Source organism: Mus caroli, unplaced genomic scaffold (assembly GCF_978045245.1).
Source record: "Mus caroli unplaced genomic scaffold, Mus_caroli_1 scaffold_7, whole genome shotgun sequence".
NCBI lineage: Eukaryota > Metazoa > Chordata > Mammalia > Rodentia > Muridae > Mus > Mus caroli.
Genome location: NW_028227262.1, coordinates 39,816,938 through 39,839,700, shown reverse-complemented (window position 1 = coordinate 39,839,700; position 22,763 = coordinate 39,816,938). Strand labels below are relative to the sequence as shown.

Genomic DNA, 22,763 nt, shown 5'->3' with positions numbered 1-22,763 from the left:
CTTGGTACCATCCTAAACACCAGTGGGGTGATGGTGCTGTCAGAAGGTCAGCCAGTCCTCGCAACCCACTAGCCACGTATGGGAAGGTGGAGTTCCGGGGTTACTCGAGTGGACTTCAAAGTCCAAGACAGCAGGACACCCAGCCAAGTTCCTCCTCCCTGAAGGGTGTGCGTTGCCACAGACCCAGTCAGGCTGGTTGGTGACTGTCGTGTTTCCCTCTCCTTAGATGGCAGTGGAGTTGTTGGGTTGTTCGTTGTCTTGGCATTCTATATGGACACCCTTGGCCATCTGGCACGTGCATTTTCCTTTACCTGATGGAAGCCGGGAAGGATTCTTAGTTTCAAAAAGGGAAAGCTAAGGGTTGATGAGATGACTCAGCCAGTAAGGGCTCTTGGCAGTGTGCCAATCAGACGGGAGTTTGGTTCCCCAGGACCCACATGGAAGAAGGAGAAAGACTCGAAGAGACTCCCGGAGTTGTCCTCTGACCTCTACTCACACTCCATGACTCCCACACACAGCTAGCTAGTACTCTAAAAGGGCAGGAAGAGCTATAAAAAGTGGGTTGGTTATCTGTAGATTTGTGTCTGAATTTGCAGCCCGATGAGCTTTAAGAGGGAGCATCTCACACAGAGGGCCTGGGTCTTTTCATAGTTGTAGCAGACTGATGCACTATGTATAGATATACACGTCAGCCTTTGTATATGTTGTAAAACAAAAAACAAAACAAAACAACAACTAAACCAAAACCTTCCTACTTTATTTCAGCAGTGTGGGAGAATTGAACACATGAAGTTCTTTATAGCTGAGCTAAATTTCAGTCTTTTTTTTTTTTTTTTTTTTTTTTTTGGTTTTTCGAGACAGGGTTTCTCTGTGTAGCCCTGGCTGTCCTGGAACTCACTCTGTAGACCAGGCTGGCCTCGAACTCAGAAATCCGCCTGCCTCTGCCTCCGGAGTGCTGGGATTAAAGGCATGCACCACCACACCCGGCTAAATTTCAGTCTTTTATATAAATGTATTTTCTCCCAGTTTCTTTGGGGGAGGGGAGACTATATAGTTTTGTGAAGTAACATCGGCCCTTTTTGGGATGATAGGAAGGGAATGAGATGTCTCACTCCTAAGAGACACAGGAGAGACTCCATACCTAAGGTTGTTGTTTTCTTCAATTCCAGCCTTCCCCCTTCTTCCCTCTCCTCCTCTTCTCCCCTCCTTTTCCTTCCCCTCCTTTTCTCTCCCCTTTCTTTATCTTGTGGGAACAAATTTCATTAAATCTGAGAGGGGAAACTGAAAAATCCCACTAGTTATTTTTAGTAGATCTTTTCTGCCAGTTCCTGTCCATATGGCAGCACATTTCTTTCTCTCTCTCTCTCTCTCTTTCTTTCTTTCTTTCTTTCTTTCTTTCTTTCTTTCTTTCTTTCTTTCTTTCTTTCTTTCTTTTCCTTCCTTCCTTCCTTCCTTCCTTCCTTCCTTCCTTCCTTCCTTCCTTCCTTCATGTAGCTGCAACTTAAGCATATACCTATTTTGGATGTTTTTGAATTATTATTTTACAAAGACAGTATTTTTGTTTGTGTACCAAAAGTCAATCAAAGGTTGACAGTTGACACCAAGACACAGAAAAGGTTTGAACATCTGTAGATGACCACTCTTAACCTCCCTTGAATATTTTACAGGGCATTTCTGGGCCATTCCCAACTGAACCTTAAGCACAGCATCAGCTATGTCCCCGTCCAGTATACCTCATTGTCTTTCTCTTTTCTTCTTTTTCTCTGGACTAGGAACTGCTCTGCTGATGGATGGGCTTCTTTGGAAAGTGGCTGTCCCATAATCTCTTCTTTCCTTCTTCCTTTGGTCTGCTGGTCTGTTAGTCTTTCTGTCTTCCTTTCATGCTAAGGATGGTTCCTAACGTAACCAGGAGTGTTCCATTAAAAGCTCCAGCTGCCCTAATGAGCCAGGCTTGGCCACTCATCCCAAGGTACCAATTAAAGAGACAATTAACTGACACAAGGCAGAGTAAAGAGTCTTAATTAACCTCTTGGGAAGAGGTATAAATACAGGGGTCCTGCTCCCCTTGAGTTGGGATTCAGGGACCTGCCATGAGCCCTACGACCAAGTAGAGGAAGGATTGGTGCAGAGTATGAGAGATTAAGAAAGCTAAGCAGTCCGGGCCGACTTATGGTCTTGGCCATTATGGTAACAGCTCAGGTCTTACAAGGTGAGCCTGTTAACTAGGAATAGTGTTACTCTGTTCCTAGTTGTCATTGCCTAACTGAGGGGCCAGTTCTTGTAAGATGACTTGCTTATACTGCCTCATAGGTAATTGTTCTCATCATTTGGAATCTAAAGTAACTACAGGTTTTAGACAGTGCCTTCAGTGTCATAGGAAGGAGAGAGGGTAGACAGGGTCTCTTGAAATGATTACCATGTCCGTGTGTAGTGGTGGGGGTTGGGGCTCTTTGACAAAGTGAAGTGATGGTGGTTAGTTAAAGTTGGTCCCAGTGGCATCTTGGGGGATGTAGGGTTGGTTTTTTTTTTGTTTGTTTGTTTGTTTGTTTTTTTGAGACCTATGATAATTTGTGGTTTGCTTTGCCTATACACTGGCAGTTTGTACAAGTTGAAGTCCAGTCTCTGACTGGGATGATGTCTAGCACTTTGGGGCATTTGACTTGTGGTTGGCAAGCCTTTGTGAGAGAGCACTGGGACTTTGTGGCCTTGACTCATGCTGGCCAACAAGGAACAGAAAGCTTAACTTCTTTTTTTTTTTTCCTGTCCCTGTTCTATACGGTATAGTTCTCTCATGCTTTGGTATTTTTCAGAGTGTTTCAGGCCTGTGCTTTGTCATTTTGTTGAATACATTTCCTAAATAAAATGTGGGGGGGAAAGTCTTAAATATTTTTATTACTGATAATGAGACTTGCCCATTCCAAATTAAGTGGTCTGCTACTAAGCTACCTTTTGGCCCTTTTCAAAATTAGCCTTTGCAGGCCGGAGCGATGGCTCAGGAGTGAAAAGTGCTTGTTTCTTCCTCTTACAGAGGGCTGGAATTTGTTTTTAGTACTCAAAACCACGCATAACCCGACCTCCAGATCTAGCCTCCCCGTGGATGCTCATACACACGTGCACACATGCACGCACATGCACATTTATACACACACAAAGTAAAATTTTATTTTGAGGTCTGGGGATATATCTCAGTGGTAGAGTACTTGCCTAGTGTGTAGGAGGTCCTTAATTCAATACTAGTGCTCCAACGAGTAAAGTAACAACGATAAAAATGTTTTGAGGAAGAGTCCTCAAATCTTTAGGATTCTTCTGCCTCCACCCACAATAATTACAAGGTACACTTTTACCATGCCCAGAAAATGTCTTTAGGATTTAAAAAAAAAATTAAATCCGTTCATTAAGGCAGGGTCTCGTGTAGCACAGACTAAATAGGTGGCAGCGGGTGACCTCTGCTGAACAGCCTTCGTTGTATCCTCAGTGCGGTGTTAGGGTGCATGCCTGGCTGTGTTGTTTCTTTAGTCACATCCTCTTGATGCTTATCTTGATAGACACGGACCCAGTGTTGAGTTAACGTGAAGTAAATGGATCTTGAACCCTATAAAACTAGCCAGTCTCTATCTAGCTTCCATGTACTGTTGGGTTGTAGAATCCAAATTCAAACCTTTGAGTAAATAAATGTAGATATTTCTGTGATCCCGTGGATGACAACTGGGACTGTGCTTGATCCAGCTAACTCCCCAAGCCATATTCTCCCAACACAAAGAAAATGCCAAGTGAACAGATAAAATATTGGTCCCCAGACATATCTAGCTTAAGATAGCCACTTATCTAAGTGCTAGTTAGGTAGGTTTCCCTTGGAAAACGACGTGCTTCGGAATGAAGCCTCCCCACTCCCGATCAGAATGCCACACTCTCAGCCTTGGGCTGGGGCTAAGGTAATTGGGTAAGAGGGCACTATGAAAGTGTGAACACTTGAGTTAGATTTCCATAGCAAGCTCCTACAAATCTGGGTGTGGCTACTCTTTCGTAACCCAACCCAAACACTGGCTAGGGTGGAGTCAGGAGGATTGCTGGGGTTTGCTGGCTATCTGGTGAGTTCCAGGGTCTGTGAGAGACGCTGTCTCTAGGGAGTAAGATGGAGAGAGACAGCTGAACACTCAGAATCCTACTCAGACCTCTTACCTGAAGAAATGTGAACACCTTCACACTCATGCAGGTGTGTGTGTGTGTGTGTGTCTGTGAGGTGTGGCCTCTTAGAATTTCTCTTAAAGACATCTTTATGAGTCGGGCTCAAGGCTTGCTTAAGCTGGGGTAGGTCATTCTCCTGGTTTGCTCCTTTCAGGTTTGACCCCTTTCTGGTGAGCCTCCATTCTGGCGTTAACTTTGTTTGAGAATTGAGCACCGTATTTACCTTCCTGTCCCGTCCTTCTTTCTCTCTGGATTACTAAGTCCTTGAGTGTGCAGGCACTATTTGTTGTATTATCTTTCTGCCCACACAGAACAGATAAAGTTTCCGACCATCCCTTACAGGTTGAGTAAATGTAGCACTTTTCCCCACAACACCTTTGCTTGATTTTATTAGCTACACAGTCAAAGATTTTCAAGCAGGCACTGAGGCCATCATCTTCTCCACCATCTTATTCTTCCTCTCCTCCCCCTCCTTCTCCTTGTTCTCTTCCTCTTTTCCTCCTCCTCTCCTCCTCTTCTTTCCTTCTTCTGTTTGTTTAGAGGTAGTGAGAACCAAGTGTCACCTTGGACGAATTGCAGGGATGAATTGAGCATTCATTCACGTGCAATGACTTTGGAGGAAGTTGAGATTTTACCAGCTGCTTACACGGGACCCCTTGTACTCTTGACTTTTGTACTGAAAGATTGACTTCCTCAAGAGCTGTTGGGTGAGACAGGACTACAATAAGCATGTCCAGGAGCGGAGCTGTGTTCTGTTGGAAGGGCTGACAGATGGAAGCAGGACAATGTTATGCTGTTGGGCCAGGACCGGGTGTTTTATTGAATCTATTTTTTTCCCTCATTCTCTACTCTCTTCCTATTTTGATAATTTCTGTTATTAATTTTTTTTCTGAGTTGTGGTCTTGTGTAATCAAAGAACTTGATACCCTTCTGCCCTAGTCTTCTAAGTGCTGGTATTATTTGGTAGAAAGATTTCAAAATGCTCTTGTGAACATTCTAGATCTGTAAGTGGATTTTCTGACTAGAGTAGAACTATCACAATTATTACAAATACATTTTAAAGAAAACCTACTCTGCTAACAGTTGCCAGCTGTTACTGACTCTTTGGCTAATGTTATTGAGGATTTATCGTTTTGAGGGGAAGGTCAGTGTGAAGTTACAAACCCAGGGTCTTAACATTCGAGGCAAGCGGTCTACCAGTGGCTGTGAACCCAGCTCTTCAATAGTTGAGCATTGTCCCTTCTATGTGTGGACTAAGAGAAAAAGCACCGTAAACATGGAAAGGAACATGGTTGCTAACAATTACTAGTGCCTACTATGGGCCCTGGGCAGCTGTGGAGGGTGCCACTTTCCATAGATTAGGGGATAACTCAGGAGAAGGCCTAATGCCAGGTGATAATGGGGTTCTTGTTCAGCCCTATCAGTTGGGATGCTAAGCAAAATGGGGTTTTCTGGTGAGGTGAGTGTTTGGAGCTCTCTGTTTCTGAGCAGCATAGGCCTGTAGTTAAATATTTAAACCCAGCCAAGTGTTCTTGAGGACTTGAATGTGAGGCTGTCTGCTTTGACTCCCCTGCAACCCTTGGCAGATCCTGTGTGCTTGGCCCTGCCTCTGAGAGACCTGAATCCATAATGCTCACCCTGAGAGCACCTTTGGCATCATGTCAATTTTTTTTTTAGAGAATCAAGTAAAAGAAAGAAGTGCAGTTTTCCAGTGATGCTGTTGGGTTGCTGTGATTCCTACAGAACCCGCTCTGGGCACTTGTTCTTTGCTTTCCATTGTTTGTCCTCCATTAAGTGCCCAGCACACGCAAAAGAGAAGCACTGGAAGGTCCAAATAAAAGGGGTCAGATGCGGAAGCTGTTTATGCTTGCTTCCTCATGTAAGTTCCATTTCATGCTGAATGAAGCCCACCAGGGCTGTGTGTGTGTGTGCGCGCACACACATGCATGCTGTGGTGCTGTGTACAGGTGAGGGTAGTGTGTGGGAGTCAGTGCTCTCTTTTTACCATTTGGGTTCTGGTTCTGAGAGTCAGCATCAAGGGCCTTCCTCAGCGAGTCATCTTAGCAGCCCCAAGAGGCCTTCTAGAGAGATGCAGCAGACCAGGCCATCCAGAACTGTGGGGTGCTGCCCTTAAAAGTTGTTCATAGGGAGGAAGTAGGGCAGGGACCCTGAGATGTGCCAGGGCAGGTGGCATGCAGAGAAGACGGAGGACGCCAGATGTGAGTGAGGCTGTGGCTAGAAATGAAAGAAGGGCTTTCTTACGTTGGTCTCTAGCAAATGAGATCATTAAGTAGTTGACTTATTCCTTCTTTTACTATCATTTTATTTTCCTATGAACCTCTGTAACAATTTTCTGGCTTTGTGGTAATAGGGCAGTGAACAGTCAGTGAAGTCGTGATCTGAATCTCAGCTACACCAGGTCCTTTTCACTGTTTGCCCAACCTTCCCAGATGCATTAGTTTTCATTGTGTCATAGTTTGAGCAGTGAAGAAATACCAGGTCATCTGGCAGGATCCCTCTGCAGTTCCTAATGATTGTGAAATTAAGAGTTTTGAAGTTAGACAGGGTTAAAGATCTGGAATTGCTGACAGTCTGTCTCCGAGAGTGAGTGACTTGTCCATCTCTGGCATCCCCTTGGGTTTTCTAACTACAGCTCTATCCATGTCTCTGCTGTCCTGCAGCTGCTCCTCCTGTGAGCACAGGCTGCTGCTCTTGAGAGAGGAGGCCTTATTTACCCTGCCGTCTGCCCACAGCTGCTTTCTGGATCATAAGCACAGTTCTAGTTTCTCATGAGGGTTTCCTTTTATGGTCGTTTTTCTGTTTCACTTTTGATGAAGAGTGCCTTTGTTTAATTTTACTTCTTTCTTTTTCAGTTCCAATCTGAACATCAATGATGTCCTAGGGAATTACTCTCTGACTCTGGTTGATGCCCTGGATACACTGGCAGTAAGTGCCCAGCCTTTTCTTCTTTAATTAAGAGAAGTAAGATGCAGCGGGTGGGGCCCTATTGCATGTCTTCATGTCCCTAGGAATGGGGTCGGGGCAATGCTGTACGCAGAAGACTTTGATGAGTTTTATTTTAAAGACCTTTATGGGAAGGCTGTGAGGGGACATGTGTGCTTCCTTTGAAGGTAGAGAAGAAATGCATGGCTAGCTTTTAGAAAACTTTTTTTCCTCCCCTTAGCTATACTATGTCCTAACGGAGTCTGGGGAATTTAGTTACTATTTAGTTCAAATTAGGAACCGAAGAAGGTGTCAGATGACCTGAGATTTCGTCTTTGCTCAAACTCTGACAAACAGTGAAAACTATGTATCCTGGGAGGTGGAACAATTAGATCACAGGCTGTATTAGCTACTTTCCTGTTGTGATGAAACACCAGGGCCAAGGGCAAGTTTATGGAGAAGAGTTTATTTTGGCTTAACGGTTCTGCAGGGTAGCCCTCAGTGGTGGAAAGGCATGGCATGGTGGCCAGATCAGGAGGCTTGATGTTCAGTCATGTTTTCTTCCACAGACTGTACCTTCTAGAGGTCCCATAAGGTCCCCAAACAGCACCAGCAACTGGGGACCAAGTGTTCCAGTACATGAGCCTACAGGCCCATTTCTCATTCCAACCACTATATGCACCTTCTAGCCTCTATGTCTCTCTCTTCCAGAAATCAGGTCACACCTTCCTGCCACCTTTTCTCTCTTGGACAGAGTTTATAAAAAAAAAAAAACAAACAAAAAATGGATACTGTACCTCTCAGTGGCTTCTCCTCCTAAGTGCCTCTCTCTGTGCCCTGTACATAGACCACACTAAGCTATATTATGAAGTATGAAACTTGCCCCAAACCCTAAGAGCCTTTAAGAATCAGAACTTGTGCTTGTTTTCTGCAACTTTATGGTCCAGTCTCTCCTTTGAGGACCCCGTCCTTCTCCGCACACACATCTCTCTCTCCTAACTGCACTCTCACTTTAAATCATGGCTTTAGCTGGAAGGATCTCTCCTAACGGTTCATTCTGAAGGGTCATTTTCTGTTAGCTCCTTTTTAGGAATCTGCCATTCTTCTCTTTAGCTTATAACACAGTACTTCAAGAACAAAATCCGAAGATTTCAGGGTCAGAAGCTACCCTAAAATGCTTCTAGCTACTGACTTCTCAGGGGTGTCTGTGCAGGGTGCCTTCCTATGCACGTGGCCATCTCTGTAGACTTCTGTTATTTCCTGCTTCTTGGTGTTGGCTGTTGTTTATGACGGATGAGGTCTACCAAGCTGCGTCCTGCTTTTACACTCCTCATCCCTTGGCATCCCTCATTGACCTTTGGAAGCTGGAGACCTTGAAACATAAATGTAAGACATGTTCTGTTAAGCCATACTGGACGTGTCAGGCTCTTATGTGCTTCATGGCATAGAACCACAGAGCATGGGTTCCAGGGGATATTCCCAGTGTTCTGCAGTCTCCTTAGTAATTTCACAAACTCTCCTCTGTTCTCTCTGAGAAGTCTTTACCATTAGAAAGCCATTAAATCTTATATCAAGTCCTGTATTTAATAATTTATCTGATTCCTTTAAATGTCACCAAGAAATGTTTAAAGCTGTCAGGTAGGAGTTGGAGTTGGGTAAGGTAGCTAAGTTTATACCATGATTGTCTTGTGTTTTACTAGTAGTAGAGTTGCAGGACTTGGAAAGAGCTGGAGGTAATGTTGTATGCATTCATTTTATGGATCGCAGAAAGAGGACTGGGCCTTGGTTCTGGTAAGGCTGTTGGGTTTCCTTCTAGGCTCTAGTTGCAGAGCACTTTCAGTTTCCCAGTATTTCCTTCTAAAGTGATTGCTGCTCCATTAAGTCTCCACCATCACTTCTGAGAATGTGCCCAGACAAGTAAATGTAGCGTAATTAGTGCTAACACTGGAGCTGTGAGAGGGAGGCTGAGTCGCCGGCTGTGGGAAAGGAGAGTCAAGAGATGCATGTGCAGCTTAAGCAAGCTCAGCCTCCCGAGCACTCCTGTTCATCCATTATGTCTCTACCCCCTTGCTTACTAAGGGCAGAGATGCTATCATTCCTATTTGTTGTATTCTCCTCCACACTTGACAGTAAGTGGTACATAGTAGGACTGCAGATTTTTGTTTAAGTGAATATTTTCTAACCTTATTTTGTCCAAAATCTATTCTTAAGGGTATCCCCTTGAATAATATAGTTCTCAAACAAACTGGAGAAATTCTGACTATTAGAGAGCCACGTCACACAATAACATTTTATTTATTTAATTTTTATGTTGAGGTAAAGAAGTTATTTAAACAAATTAAGAACGTTTATTTAGTACTTATATGTGTGTGTGTACTCAGACACAGCCTGTCGGTGGAGGTTATAGGACAGCTTGTGTAGCTTGTAGGAGTCAGTTCTTTCCTACCATTTGGGTTCCAGGGATCATACTCAAGTTGTCAAACTTGGTAGCAAGTAGCCTTATTTACGGAGCCATCTTCCTGGCCCTATTTATTTAAGTTTTGAGATAGGGTCTCTACAATAAAGTTCAGGAAGGCCTTAACCTTGTAGCAGTCTTGCCTCAGCCTGAAGTGATGTGCTTATAGGCATGTGTGCATGTTTGTTTCTTTTGGTGGACTGGGACTCTGCACACATGAGGTGAGTATTTTGTTCTTTGAGGCAGAGTCTCCAACTGGTGACCATCTTTATGCCTCAGCCTCCAGAGTGCTGAAGTTAGAGGTTGGAACTGTATTTCAGCATTTTCAAGATTCTGAGATGCCCCTCCTCTGTCCTCTCCAGCCTTTCTCAGGCCTATGCAATTCTGAGCCCTGGTTACTTTGTGCTCACTGGCTATCTAATGAGGCACCTTACAGGGTGTACTTTGGTGTGCCTAGATTTCATCACCTTCCCCAGCTTGATCTGAGATCATATTAACCTTGCAGGTGTACCAGATGCTGTTCTTGGAGACCATCTGTGAGGAAACAGACCTATTTCTGCGGTTTTTCAGAGTAGAATAGCTGGTCTTGAACATGCTAGTGTGTTGGCTTAGTTCTCATGTGTTCCTTAAGTTGAGGTTTCTCTTTTTTGTTAGCATTTTCAACAGATGTTTGCAGATAAGCTGTAAGAACCCCTAGGGGAAAAGAGTCTCCTGATCATTGCACACAACCAGAACAAGATTGCATGATCTTTTAAAAAGGAAAATTGAAAACAGAAAGTTTGAGTCTGCTCTATACCCAAGCAAATATGACTTGAGAAACATATAGCAATCAGTATTGTAAGAAATAAGGCACACCCCAAAGGAGGAATGTCTGAAGAATCATTTCTCCTTGATGTTATTATCCATTTCTCCACTTATTTATTTACTGGTATATATGTGTGTGTCCTTAGAAAAATGGTTTTAAAATATGATTGAAATCAGATCATTTCCATGTCGGTTAAACTATAGCATTTTGTGACGGTTTTGTCCTTTCAGAAGGGAATAGCACACTGTGGTATTGTATCTACACATGTCTCATAGTAGCCTTAATTTTTAAATTAGTCATAGAACTGATAGTTTGTATATTTTGTTTTTATATTTTAAGTACTCATTTATTTTTCTGTACATGTGTGTACATGTTTGTGTGTTTGGCGTTGAGATCAGAGGGCAAACTGCTGTCTTTCTACATGGGTTCAGAGACCTGCACTCAGGTCATCAACCAGACTTGCATGACAAGCACTTTTACCCCCAGAACCAGTTCCCAAGGCCTACGTCACTGATTGATGCTGTTTTATTAACACCGCTTCTCAGAATCCTCACACGTCTGTATGGAAAGCAAGATCAATTAGGTTTGCAGATGTCTTGGACTTACTTAATTTTCTGACTTATTTTCTCCCATTCCACAACTTTTTAGTAACTGTCTACCTTGTAAATATAGGTCAGCTCAGAGCTTGGAGGAGAGGGGAGTGGGAAGACCAGACATCCCAGGGATTGACTCTGTGCGTGTTGTTCACACAGTTGTGCCACTTGGAGATTGGACCCTTGAGAGAGTGGTAGGACACAGGCTTGCTCTTTGTCCTGGAGTAGCATGTGAGAAATGACTTTTTGGTTTCTAGTCCCACTGTGGCAATGCCATGGGCAGTACAGACACATAGACACAGCAGCTGGCTGCCACTTCAGTGTCAATTTCAAGCTGCTGTAATGTTTTGTGTTCCTCTGTTTAAAGATAATGGGAAATTCATCCGAGTTCCAGAAGGCAGTCAAGTTAGTGATCAACACTGTTTCATTTGACAAGGATTCCACAGTCCAGGTCTTCGAAGCTACGATAAGGTAAAGTAACACAGGAAATGATTGAAGACTTCGTGTGTGTGTGTGTGTGTGTGTGTGTGTGTGTGTGTGTGTGTGTGTAGGTAAGGGATTTAATTCCCCTGAGGGTATTTTCACCAGAGTCCGCATGGGTATGGACTCCACTCCACGTGTATTATTTATGTTCATTTTAGTGTAGTATTTATGGGAACTTGTAGTTTTGATGTATGACATCACAGTTTGAACTGCACAGAAACACATAGTGTTTACATAGTGGGTACATAACAGATGCACTTCCACGGACTCCATTTCCTCCTTTACTGCCTCCAGAACCTCATTCATGTTTTTAATGGAGTTTTGCATCTCTCCACTTGCAAAAACCCACTGCTTGCTCTTTGGATGTCTTTTCTTCTTGTATGGTTATCATTTATTACCCACTCATGGCTAAATATGGTGGATTCAGCCTATACCCAGTTTTGTGCCTGAATATCTTTAAGGTGAAACGTTGACTCTTTTTCTGTTTTAATAAAATTATATTGCTACACAGCAATCCAGATCCAGATTTGAACCTTGAAATTGAAGTTATGAAATTATTTATTCTAAAACAAGAAAAAGATAAATTGTTTGTTTGAAAAACGTTGCAGTCCTTTTTAGACAATTGCAATGGGACATTTATATATATATATACAAGGCCATAAATCTAAAAGGGTGGCCTTCTGTTTCTTAGGATCTCCCACTTTTTCATTTCCCTCCCCACGTTGTCTCACCACACAAGGGGGCGGTTCATCAGTCTCCTGGCAGTCAGACCTGCAGAAGTTACATAGTTCCTCTTCTTTTTTTTTTTTTTTAAAATTTATTATATGTAAGTACACTGTAGCTGTCTTCAGACACTCCAGAAGAGGGAGTCAGATTTCATTACGGATGGTTGTGAGCCACCATGTGGTTTCTGGGATTTGAACTCCAGACCTAAGAGCAGTCGGGTGCTCTTACCCACTGAGCCATCTCACCAGCCCTGGTTCCTCTTCTTAATGCCCTAAGATTAAGACGTTAAAGCTTTAGGTGGTATCCTCAGTTGTCTTGAATGACTGATTCCCCTTCTTTTCGTCAGCAGTGCAGTGAGCTGAGAATCAGTTACTTAGAGCCAGAGAGGACTGTAGGAAGATGCTGAGTCAGGTCCTTCTGCTCCAGGCAGCTTGGATCCTGAAAAGTAGAGTCAGGTTTTCTTTGTAAACCGGATTCTGTACACTTGTAAGAACATGCTTTTGTTGTTGTTGTTGTTGTTGTTGATGTTGCAATTATTATTATTTCCTGCTCTTAGGGTTCTGGGAAGCCTCCTTTCTGCTCACAGAATAATAACTGACTCCAAACAGCCCTTTGGTGACATGACAATTGAAGATTATGATAATGAATTGTTGTACATGGCCCATGACTTGGCTGTGCGGCTCCTTCCAGCCTTTGAAAACACCAAGACAGGGATCCCCTATCCTCGGGTAAGTGACAGGTTTGTTTCATTGTTTTGCTGTTTTTGAGAACTGGTCTTGTGCCATGTAGCTCAGGCTGGCCTTGAACTTGTGGATTTTTTGCCTCAGACTTCCAGGTGTTGCATTGCAGGCATGAGTTACCAGATCTGGCTGCCTTGCTCCTTTGTGGTTCACAGTTCATTGTGTTCTTGAATTAAGACTTATAAAAGGGATGGGCCTGGGTTTAAGAAGGGAGCTATGTCCTTGGAGGGGATTTGGTCCTAAACATAATGTCATTTCTAAAAAATCTTCATTGGTGTTCTGAAAGAACAGCCAGTGCTCTTAACCACATCTCTTTCACCCCATAATATCAATTTTTAAAACTTCTTTCAGCATTTGCTGAGTACCTTCTGTGTGCTAGACACACAGTAATAGAGCAGTTAGCCTTTTGCCTTGAAGAACCATGTTCACTGTTCATGTGTGGTTTGATTTTCTCTTACTAGACAGTATAGAGAATGTTTCTTCATTTCTGACTTGGATATATTTCCCAAAGATCCTCATGTGTTGGAAGAGCTCAGTGAATGTTCATTTGAATGCTTCAAATGCCTGTAAGTGAAGCCTGTAGAAACAGCCAATTAGATGCTAAAGTGAGATTGTATATTTGTGGCATCTGATTTTAGTAAGCCAAATAACTCCTGTAGGAATTGTGTGAGCCTTCGTGGTAAGCAGGGAGAAATGCCAGACCACAGGCTCTCCATGATGTAACTGACTGTCATACTGGGCTGATCTGCTGCCTCTTTCCCAGTCTACCAGTTGTTTGTGTTTGCTGAGGAGTTGTTAGACATTCCTTGAAGTTTAGAAGCCATTTATAGCTTGTATTTGTGTGTAGCCTCATGGTAGTTATATCTGATGCTGTGATGAAACACCAGGACCCGAAGCAATCTAACAGAAGAGTGTAGTGTAGCTGATGGCTCCAGAGGGAGAGTTGGAAATGTCAGTGAAGGACTGGCACAGGCAGCAGGAGCAGGAACTGACTGGTCTTATTTCACACAGGAAGCAGAAAGAGTGAACAGGAAGTAGAAAGAGTGAACAGGAAGTAGGATGAGGCTATAAACCCTCAAAGCCCACTAACTCCCATTGATGTACTTCCTCCAGCAAGGTTGTATCTCTTAGAGGTTCTCTAAACTCAGGCAACAGCCCCACTGTTCAAATACATGAGCCTTTGAGGGACATTTGTATTCAGAACACCTTTGAGCTTGGTGCTTCTGTAATCTTGAAGGACACTTGGCAGAAAGAGATGGTTTATGAGTAATGTCATAATAAGATGACAGACTCTGTTCCTACTGTGTGTAACATGACAAGTGGTGACTGAGTCACAGTGAGCCTGGGTCATTAGCTGAGTGTCATACTCATGGTGTAACTTTTCAGCACGGTGAATTTTTAAGTTTTGCTATAATTTTCTTTCTTATTTTTTTTAATTGAGAGCTTGCTGTGAGCTGAGGCTGTCCTTGAACTTGCTCTGTAGTCAGGCTGGCCTCCAACTTATGACCCTTCTGCCTTGGCCTCTCAAGTGCTGGGGTCGTTGTTTAACACCCTTAGGGTTTCTACACCGCCTTTGATTCTTCCCACTGCAGGTGAATCTGAAGACAGGTGTTCCTCCTGACAGCAATAATGAGACCTGCACAGCGGGGGCCGGTTCTCTCCTGGTGGAATTTGGGATTCTGAGCCGGCTGCTGGGGGATTCCACTTTTGAGTGGGTTGCCAGACGAGCTGTGAAAGCCCTCTGGAACCTGCGGAGCAACGATACAGGATTACTAGGTGGGAGTCCCCCTCTGCTATCTGTTGGTTCCTACAGCCTTTGGTCCCCTTTTCTCCTCCTTCCTTGAAGCTCTGCACAGTACTTCGTCTTCCCTGTACCACTGGATCTGAAAATCCAAAGGCCATTGGTGCATAGTGAGTTAAGCTTCTTCACGTGGCCTTTTGCTTAGTGTAAAGTTTTAGGGTTTGGTGGAAGATAATAATAGTTCAGCTGTTAAGAGCCCCCTCAGTTTGGATCCCTTGGTATATTCCATTGGAAATTATTGTTAATAGAAATGCCATAAAAAGAACTGTCTCAGAGGCAAACTTTATTACTTTCAATATAAGGTTCTAAAAATACAGGAATTTACCATTTCCTTAAAAACAAAAAAAAAGAAAAGAAAAGAAAAACAATCCAGTAGTACAAGCCTAGATGAAACATATATTAGATTTTTTTCCCCTTGAGAATATTTAGTCAAGATATTTAAAACTCATTATAGAAGGTTTTAAGCATTAGTAATAGACATAATAACAAATAATATCCTCTATGTATTCATCATGATGTTCATCTTTGGTAGCTACCCATATTTTGGTAACTCAGTGTTGTTTTAAGATGGGTTTTTAACATCATAAAATTGTCTTATTGGGACATATTTTCTTTTTGGCATCTGGAAGTAACTTGGTTGTTTGGGGACCATATTGGGTTATTTATAAAAGGTTTTTAAAAGTGATTTCTGTCTTCTGAAATTCATCTGCAAACTTTATACAATGAATAGCAACAGTAGAAATAAAACCACTCAGGCTGAATGTGGTGACACACCTGTGAGTGAGGCAGGAGTTAGGGTGAGTCTGAGGCTAGCCTGGGCTGCAGAGTGAGACCTTGTCTCCACATGATTGACTGCTTAGTGTCAGGAGGCCCTCCCAGCCTGTCCTGAGTTAGCTTTTGTGGCTTTCCGTATTACATACAACTGATAGAAATGATGTTTCTATGCTGGATGCACGTGGCAGAGCAGTCTAATGTTTCCAGGTTGTTGCCTTGCTTTCATAGTTACCACTTTTCAAACCTGTACATTTTTTTCCCCCTATAAAAGTCTTGCTATGTAGCATGTAGCTTCCACTCTCTGTACAGCCCGAAATGCCCTTAAACTCCTCACCGTGTACAGCTGTGCACTGCCATGTCTGGCTATTTTTTGTGGTGTCCTTGTATGTGTTAGGCAGCTCCTCCACCACTGCCCTTATATCCCCAGTGCTGACCTTTTGCTTCTGTAAGCATTATTTTCAGGACAAATTCCAAGGAATGAGAACACGGGGTAAAAGGCTGTGAATATTCCTTTGGGTTTTGAAATGCATTACCACTGTGGGAAAGCAAAAAGTTGAGTCATTTTTTTTTTCATGTTTATCCCCATTTTTCATCTGTGGCTAAATACTTCTTGCATGCAGACATGCGTATACACCTGACTGCTACAGAGTGATCTTTCTGTTATCCAGTGATCTTAAGTACCCATTCCTTATCATACACCTGACTGCTATAGAGTGATCTTTCTGTTATCCAGTGATCTTAAGTACCCATTCCTTATCTCTGGCAGGGATGGGGATGCTGCGAAGCAGCGACACAGAAGTAGGAGGGCCATGCCCCTAATCCTTCTGCCACAGTTGAGACCTAAGTGCCTTGTTTGTTTGTTTGTTTCTACAGGCAATGTTGTGAACATCCAGACAGGCCATTGGGTTGGAAAGCAGAGTGGCTTGGGTGCTGGGCTGGATTCCTTCTATGAGTACCTCTTGAAATCTTACATTCTTTTTGGAGAAAAAGAAGATCTAGAGATGTTTAATGCTGCGTATCAGAGCATCCAGAGCTACCTGCGAAGAGGGTGTGTGTCCCAGACATTGCTTCTTTGCCATACAGTGTGTTTAGAAATGTACCTGCCCAGTTCTCCTTTAATTTTAAAAAATGATGATGATGATGATGATGATGAATTTTATTGTTTTTGGAGAGGGGTGCATGCTATGGCACATGTGTGGAGGTCAGAGGGACAGCGTGCAGTTGGAGAGGGGTGCATGCCATGGCACATGTGTGGAGGTCAGAGGGACAGCATGCAGGAGTTGGTTCTCTCTTACTGTGTTAGCACAGGAATGGAATCCAGTTGTTCATTCTCAATGGCAAGTGTCTTCACTCTGTAACCTTTCTTGCCAAACGTCTTCCTTGAGTTTAAAAATGTAGGGGGTAGAGTGTCACTGGAGAGGCCTGTCTGGCCTGCTATTCATTTGGACCCAGATCGGCAGCAGTTCTCTTGCCTCTGCTTCCCAAGTTCTGGAACCACATCTGGCAGAGGCTTTTGCAGAGGTCCCAAGTTTGATTTCTAAAACCTGTATGTGGTGGTGGTGGCTCACAACCGTCTATAACTCCAGGTCCAGGGTGTCTGATGCCTCCTTCTGGCCTGTCTCGGCATTCAAAAGTACATACTTGAATGTACATGTAGACACTTACAAATGCACACACACACATAAACTCTTGCCCCCTGCCCTCCCCCCCCAAACAAAAACAAAAACAAAAAACCTGTGTAAGGCTTTTGGCTAGAGCTGCCCTTTGCTTTTCTCTGTGTTCTCTTCCTTAGTGTGAGGCGCTGGAGAATAATTGTTGCTACAGCTCTGTTGGTTGTGTGCTCAGACAACCCTCATAAACTGCAAGTGTAGATTGCTGTGAATTCGAATGTCATTGCTATGGGGAGAATATGCTTATTTTCTCTGTGGCATTGCAGTTTCACCACTTTTTGCTGAAGTGTGCTCTGTCTTCTAAGACTTGCTATCCTCCTGCCTCACTCTTGGGTGTGATGATTACAGGCATTCACTACTGTGCCCAGCTCACTTCAGCTTTACAAAATACCGCACTAAATTGAGTAGAAAGCTCTCAGGTCCTGCCTTGATGCATTGATGCATCTCCACAGCCCCCGCCCCCTTTTTAAAAATTATTTTCCCAATGCTGTGTTCTCTCTGTACCAGAAAAGAGACTCTAAACAGAATAAAACACATGTGTATCCCTGCTTGAGTCAAGGCCAGCACAGATCAATTCTGCTCCATGTCACTGTTCTGAAACCCAAATGTGAAAGTGCTTTCTGTAAATGTAGTGAAGTCCACAGAGGATATGTTTAGAAGTAGGTTCTTGCCGGGCGGTGGTGGCGCACGCCTTTAATCACAGTACTTGGGAGGCAGAGGCAGGCAGATTTCTGAGTTCGATGCCAGCCTGGTCTACAGAGTGAGTTCCAGGACAGCCAGGGCTACACAGAGAAACCCTGTCTCGAAAAACCAAAAAAAAAAAAAAAAAAAAAGAAGTAGGTTCGTGTATAGACACCTACAGGCAGTCTTACTGCCAAAGACTTAAGGGAAGAGTTGGGAAAAAGTTAGCATTGATTTTGCTTCAGTGACACACAGGGAGGTAGACGCCAGAGGGACAGAGTGAGCTTCCCTTTCACCTTTGCCTGTGCTCTCTGGATTCACAGCCGGGAAGCCTGCAACGAAGGAGAAGGAGACCCACCGCTCTACGTCAACGTGAACATGTTCAGTGGGCAGCTCATGAACACCTGGATTGACTCGCTGCAGGCTTTCTTCCCTGGGCTGCAGGTATTTGGCAGGGTTGTGTTGAGAAGGGCTGGTGAGACAGCTCAGTGGGTAAGAGTGTTGCTGTATGAACCTGCAGGCCTGAGTTTGAATCTTCAGCATGCACCTAAAAGGACAGTGGTGGCAGCATGGCCCCGTCATTCCAGGGCTGGGGGAGAGGGGTAGGCAGGGCACAGAGATAAGAAGTTCAGTGGGGGTTGACTGTTGCTAGTCTAGCTCCAGGGAGTAAGGGGGAGAGTGACAGAGCAGCCTACTTCATCCATAGGAATAAGCATGAGCAAATGCACATGTGTCCATATGCCACACACATGCACAGAGGGGGAGGGGGAGGGAGGGAGAGAGAGATTATTGGGAAAGCTCCTCTCTTCTTTTATTCTTAGCATTTTCTGGCTCCTTTGGATTTGGGAGGTTACTAGCACATCTTGATCGCTCTGTGAAATTAGTCCCTAGATGTGCAAATCTGCTTGGGATTTTAGGTTATTTGCCTATATTGTCTTTCTAGGTTCTGATAGGGGATGTGGAAGATGCCATCTGCCTACATGCCTTCTACTATGCCATATGGAAGCGGTACGGGGCCCTCCCTGAGCGCTATAACTGGCAACTCCAAGCCCCTGATGTTCTCTTCTACCCTCTGAGACCAGAGCTAGTGGAGTCTACATATCTCCTGTACCAGGTAATGGGCCCACTGAGCAGTGGCTTGCTGTTGCATAGCGACTCTTCCTATTTCTGCCCTTTTCTGTCTTGCTAGAGGTCACTTCTGTTGATGCTGTAGAATGGAGAAAGTGTCTGCAAATATGGGCTTTATTTTTCTTTAAATGCTCAAGGGAAGGTGGAATCTTTTAGTGTTTTCCAGACTTGTTTGACCAAAGAACTGTTGTGGGAGCTGGGTGGGGGTGCAGTTTTATTTTATGGTTTGCAAAAAAAAGTATTGACATAAAAATTCCTTCCTTCCTTCCTTCCTTCCTTCCTTCCTTCTTTCCTTCCTTCCTTCCTTCCCTTTCTCTCTCTCTCTCTCTCTCTCTCTCTCTCTCTCTCTCTCTCTCTTTCTCTCTCTTCTTTTAATGAGGGGTTTATTTTTAAGCAATTACTGTAGTAAAAGAGGAGATGTCTCCGCGACAAATGAAGCCTGATACACACCTTCCACCTGCTCTATACGCATGCACACTCACAAACTCCTCAGGGTAAACAGAGGTGGCTCCAGGGAGCTTAGGAGATAGGACGTAGGAGGTGGGCATCTGCAGTGTGCAGGGATCCTCATCCTTCTAGATGCTCAAGGTAGGATGGGTTCCATGCTTTATATTTATTTTTAAAAATTAGACTGAACTAGAAGTCTTCTAGGTTGAAAAAATAGGATACGTGCGTGCATGTGTGTGTGTGCATGTGAGTGCATGTGAGTGTGAAACTGAAGTCTTTTCTACCCCTGCCCAGCTCCCAAATAACAATTCTGAGACTCAATTATTTATGAATAATGTCTAGGCCTTAAGCTAGGGCTTGTTCCCTAAGTAGCTTATAACTTATATAACCTATTCTATTATTCAATACTATGTGTGCCATGTGGCTGGTTACCTCTCCTCTCCTCAGTTTCATATGTTTGTCTACTCGGACTTTGAGTAGAGAATCTTCCCACCTGATTACCTTTCCGGGTTCCTGCCTTTTGCTAATAGGCCATCAGCTTTTTATTGACAGGTGATGCTTCCACACAGTCCACAAGACATTCTTCCTCTCCCCTCCCCCCCCCTGTTTTGGGGAAATTCAATGAAACTAATGTCAGTACTTTTATCTCTTGAGAGATCTCACAAGGTTTAGAGACTCTTGAAAAAGGGAATAGGTGATGTCAGGTGTGGTTTCTCTGAGCCTAGAATAAAGCCAAGCTCTGTAGCCATCTTACTTGCTGCTCTGTGCCGTGTCATCAGTTTAGCCCTGCTGCCATCCTTGCCCGCTGTGTTCTTAGCATCCAGAGGAATATTTCCTTTACAGGTTTCTCCTCTAGGGCCATCCCAGGCTCTCAGTCTTAGGCAGCTAACATGCTGCTTGTTTCCTTTGGTTGCTATAGGTTGGCAGTAGGCATGAATTAGAAGCTTGGGGTGGAAGCCTCATCTTCCAGAGAATTTCCTCCACTAAAATAACCAGATTGCTGGTGACAGAGAAGTAAGGCCCTGAGGTTGGACTTCCTGGGTGGTCAGAAGAAAGTGTGCAGGCCTCTTAGAGTCCTGTCGAGCCTCTGAAGCATAGTTGCCCTCTCTGCCCTCTCAGTGCAGTAACTGGACGAGGCAAAGTCTTACTAACCACCTTCTGCATATTAAGTTTCTAGGGAGCTCCGAGGCAGGACAGAAACCGGGCTTGCTCTCTGATCTGTATGGTACCTGCAGGCACCATGCTAAGCATCAGTAGAGCCAAAGGAGTGCTCTGCCCTGTTGAAGAGTTCCTAACCCGGAGTACAGCTAAGCACATCACAGGTGTTTGTGTAGTGAACACCTTCATCAGATGAAGTGGGAGTGTGGCTCTGGTCCTTCTGTTAGCCAGGGATCCAGCCCCTTAGGGAGCCCCTGCAGGCCCACAGTGTGTGTGGATGGTATCTCTTCCAAGCCCTTCTGGAGTAACATTCTCTATGTTCTGTCTAGGCAACCAAGAATCCCTTCTACCTCCACGTAGGAATGGACATTCTGCAGAGTCTTGAAAAATACACAAAAGTCAAGTCAGTTTCTATGTTCCTTATTTTATTGTTTGGATGTTTGTGATTGGCGGACTGAGAGTTATTCTGTAGAAATGTTAGTTTTAAAACTTTAAATTAAAAATTATGTATTTTATGTATATGAATGTTTTATCTGCATGTATGTTTGTGCACCATGTATGTACCTGGTGTTCTTGGAGACCAGAAGAGGGCATCGGATCCCCTGAGACTGGATTATAGATGCTTGTAAGTTGCCATGTGAGTGCTGGGAATTGACCCCGAGTCCTCTGGAAGAGCAGCTAGTGCTCTTAACCCCTAAGCCATTTCTTTATCCCTCAAGTTTATTTGTTTTTTAATATTTTAATTTATCTGGGAGTATGTGTCTATGTAGGGACTTATAGTTGGTTGTGAGCTGCCCGGTGTGGGTGCTGGGAACCAAATTGAGGTCCTCAGAGAGGACACTGAGTGCTCCTGTGCTGAGTCATCTCTAGTCCCTTTATTAGGATTTTTAAAACTACGTTTATTTATTGCGTGTGTGCATGAATGTGTATATGTGAGAAAAGGGGTTTGTGAGTGGAGGCCAGAGAACCTGCAGGAATCTTTTCTCTCCCCACACCTGGGGAGTTTACTTTTTATGCCAGTAATTCATTAAAGCAGTTAAGCAGCATAGAAGATATTAAGAGTGAAATATTCTTATGATTACACCTATAGATTACCATGATAAACACTGAAGTACCATGCTTAGAATCTTCTCAATATATTTGTTTCATTTATGCATATGTTGTGTGTGCATACACACACACACACACACACATAAACATATCTGTATTTTGATTTTGTATCCTGCTGTTTTGTATATACCTCAGAAATATATGATCGAAAAATACTGTTTTAGGCTATGCCAATAATAATGCAGTTCTACAAATCCTGGGGTGAACAGTTTAGGTCAGTCCTTCTAAATGTATTGCCAGTCTTTTTCATGATGCTGTGTTTCCCTCCACTGACCTCATCCCAAGCTTGGAGCTAACCGGAGATGACGCAATCCAAGAATGCTCTCAGGTCAATTTGCAAACAATTCATGTTAAAACAAAAAGCAAACAAAAGCCCTAGCAAAGTTATTTTTATGAGGTGTTGGAGAAGTAAGTTGGTTCTCTTGGTAGTAGACTATTCTGACGGGCAGAGAGCGCAGGGGAAGGAGCCTAAAGCAGGGCTAACTGGACCCTTATTCTGTAGATGTGGATATGCTACGCTGCATCACGTCATAGACAAGTCTAAAGAAGACCGGATGGAAAGCTTCTTTCTCAGCGAGACTTGCAAGTACTTGTATCTGGTATGTGTGTCCTAAGATTAACCAGAGGTATTTAGTGCTCAGAGAGCAAAATCGTCTGTACAAGAAATATTTACTACTCACTTGTTTACAGTGTGCTGGACAGTCTACGTTCCTGGAGTTACAGGCCTTGTCAGGACAAAAGGATATTGCTCTCTGACTTCCTGGTTGTCAGCCTCCTAGAGAAGTTGTTTGTCATGTAAGCTTAGGGTTAGGAGCTGTGGAAAATGCTGGTAAGGACAGAGAGAAAACCAGCTTTGCTAGTGTTCTTCGGGCTCTGTGAGGAGGGAAGCAGCTTTGAGCTCAGAGCCTCGTGTAAGCCAAGCAGGTATTTTACCACTGAGCGACATTTCCAATATGAGAGTGGTGTTGATGGCTCCGAGGTACAGCAGGGTCTCCTGATCCTCGTACGTATCTTCAGGCATGCCTGTATATGTGTGGGGGTGGGGGAATGTCCAGACCTAAGAG

At 43.7% G+C, this 22,763-nt stretch overlaps 1 protein-coding gene across 1 annotated transcript in view; it reads left to right on the top strand.

Moving 5' to 3' along the window:
• The window catches only part of Edem1 (ER degradation enhancing alpha-mannosidase like protein 1), a 31,369-nt gene that overhangs the window by 2,295 nt on the left and 6,311 nt on the right, over positions 1–22,763 (top strand). The window contains exons 2-10 of the mRNA XM_021165114.3: positions 7,059–7,131; positions 11,349–11,452; positions 12,747–12,918; positions 14,523–14,706; positions 16,379–16,553; positions 18,180–18,300; positions 18,800–18,970; positions 20,919–20,992; positions 22,202–22,298. Of these exons, the coding sequence (XP_021020773.2) occupies positions 7,059–7,131; positions 11,349–11,452; positions 12,747–12,918; positions 14,523–14,706; positions 16,379–16,553; positions 18,180–18,300; positions 18,800–18,970; positions 20,919–20,992; positions 22,202–22,298 (1,171 nt within the window). The remainder of the gene's footprint in view (positions 1–7,058; positions 7,132–11,348; positions 11,453–12,746; positions 12,919–14,522; positions 14,707–16,378; positions 16,554–18,179; positions 18,301–18,799; positions 18,971–20,918; positions 20,993–22,201; positions 22,299–22,763) is intronic.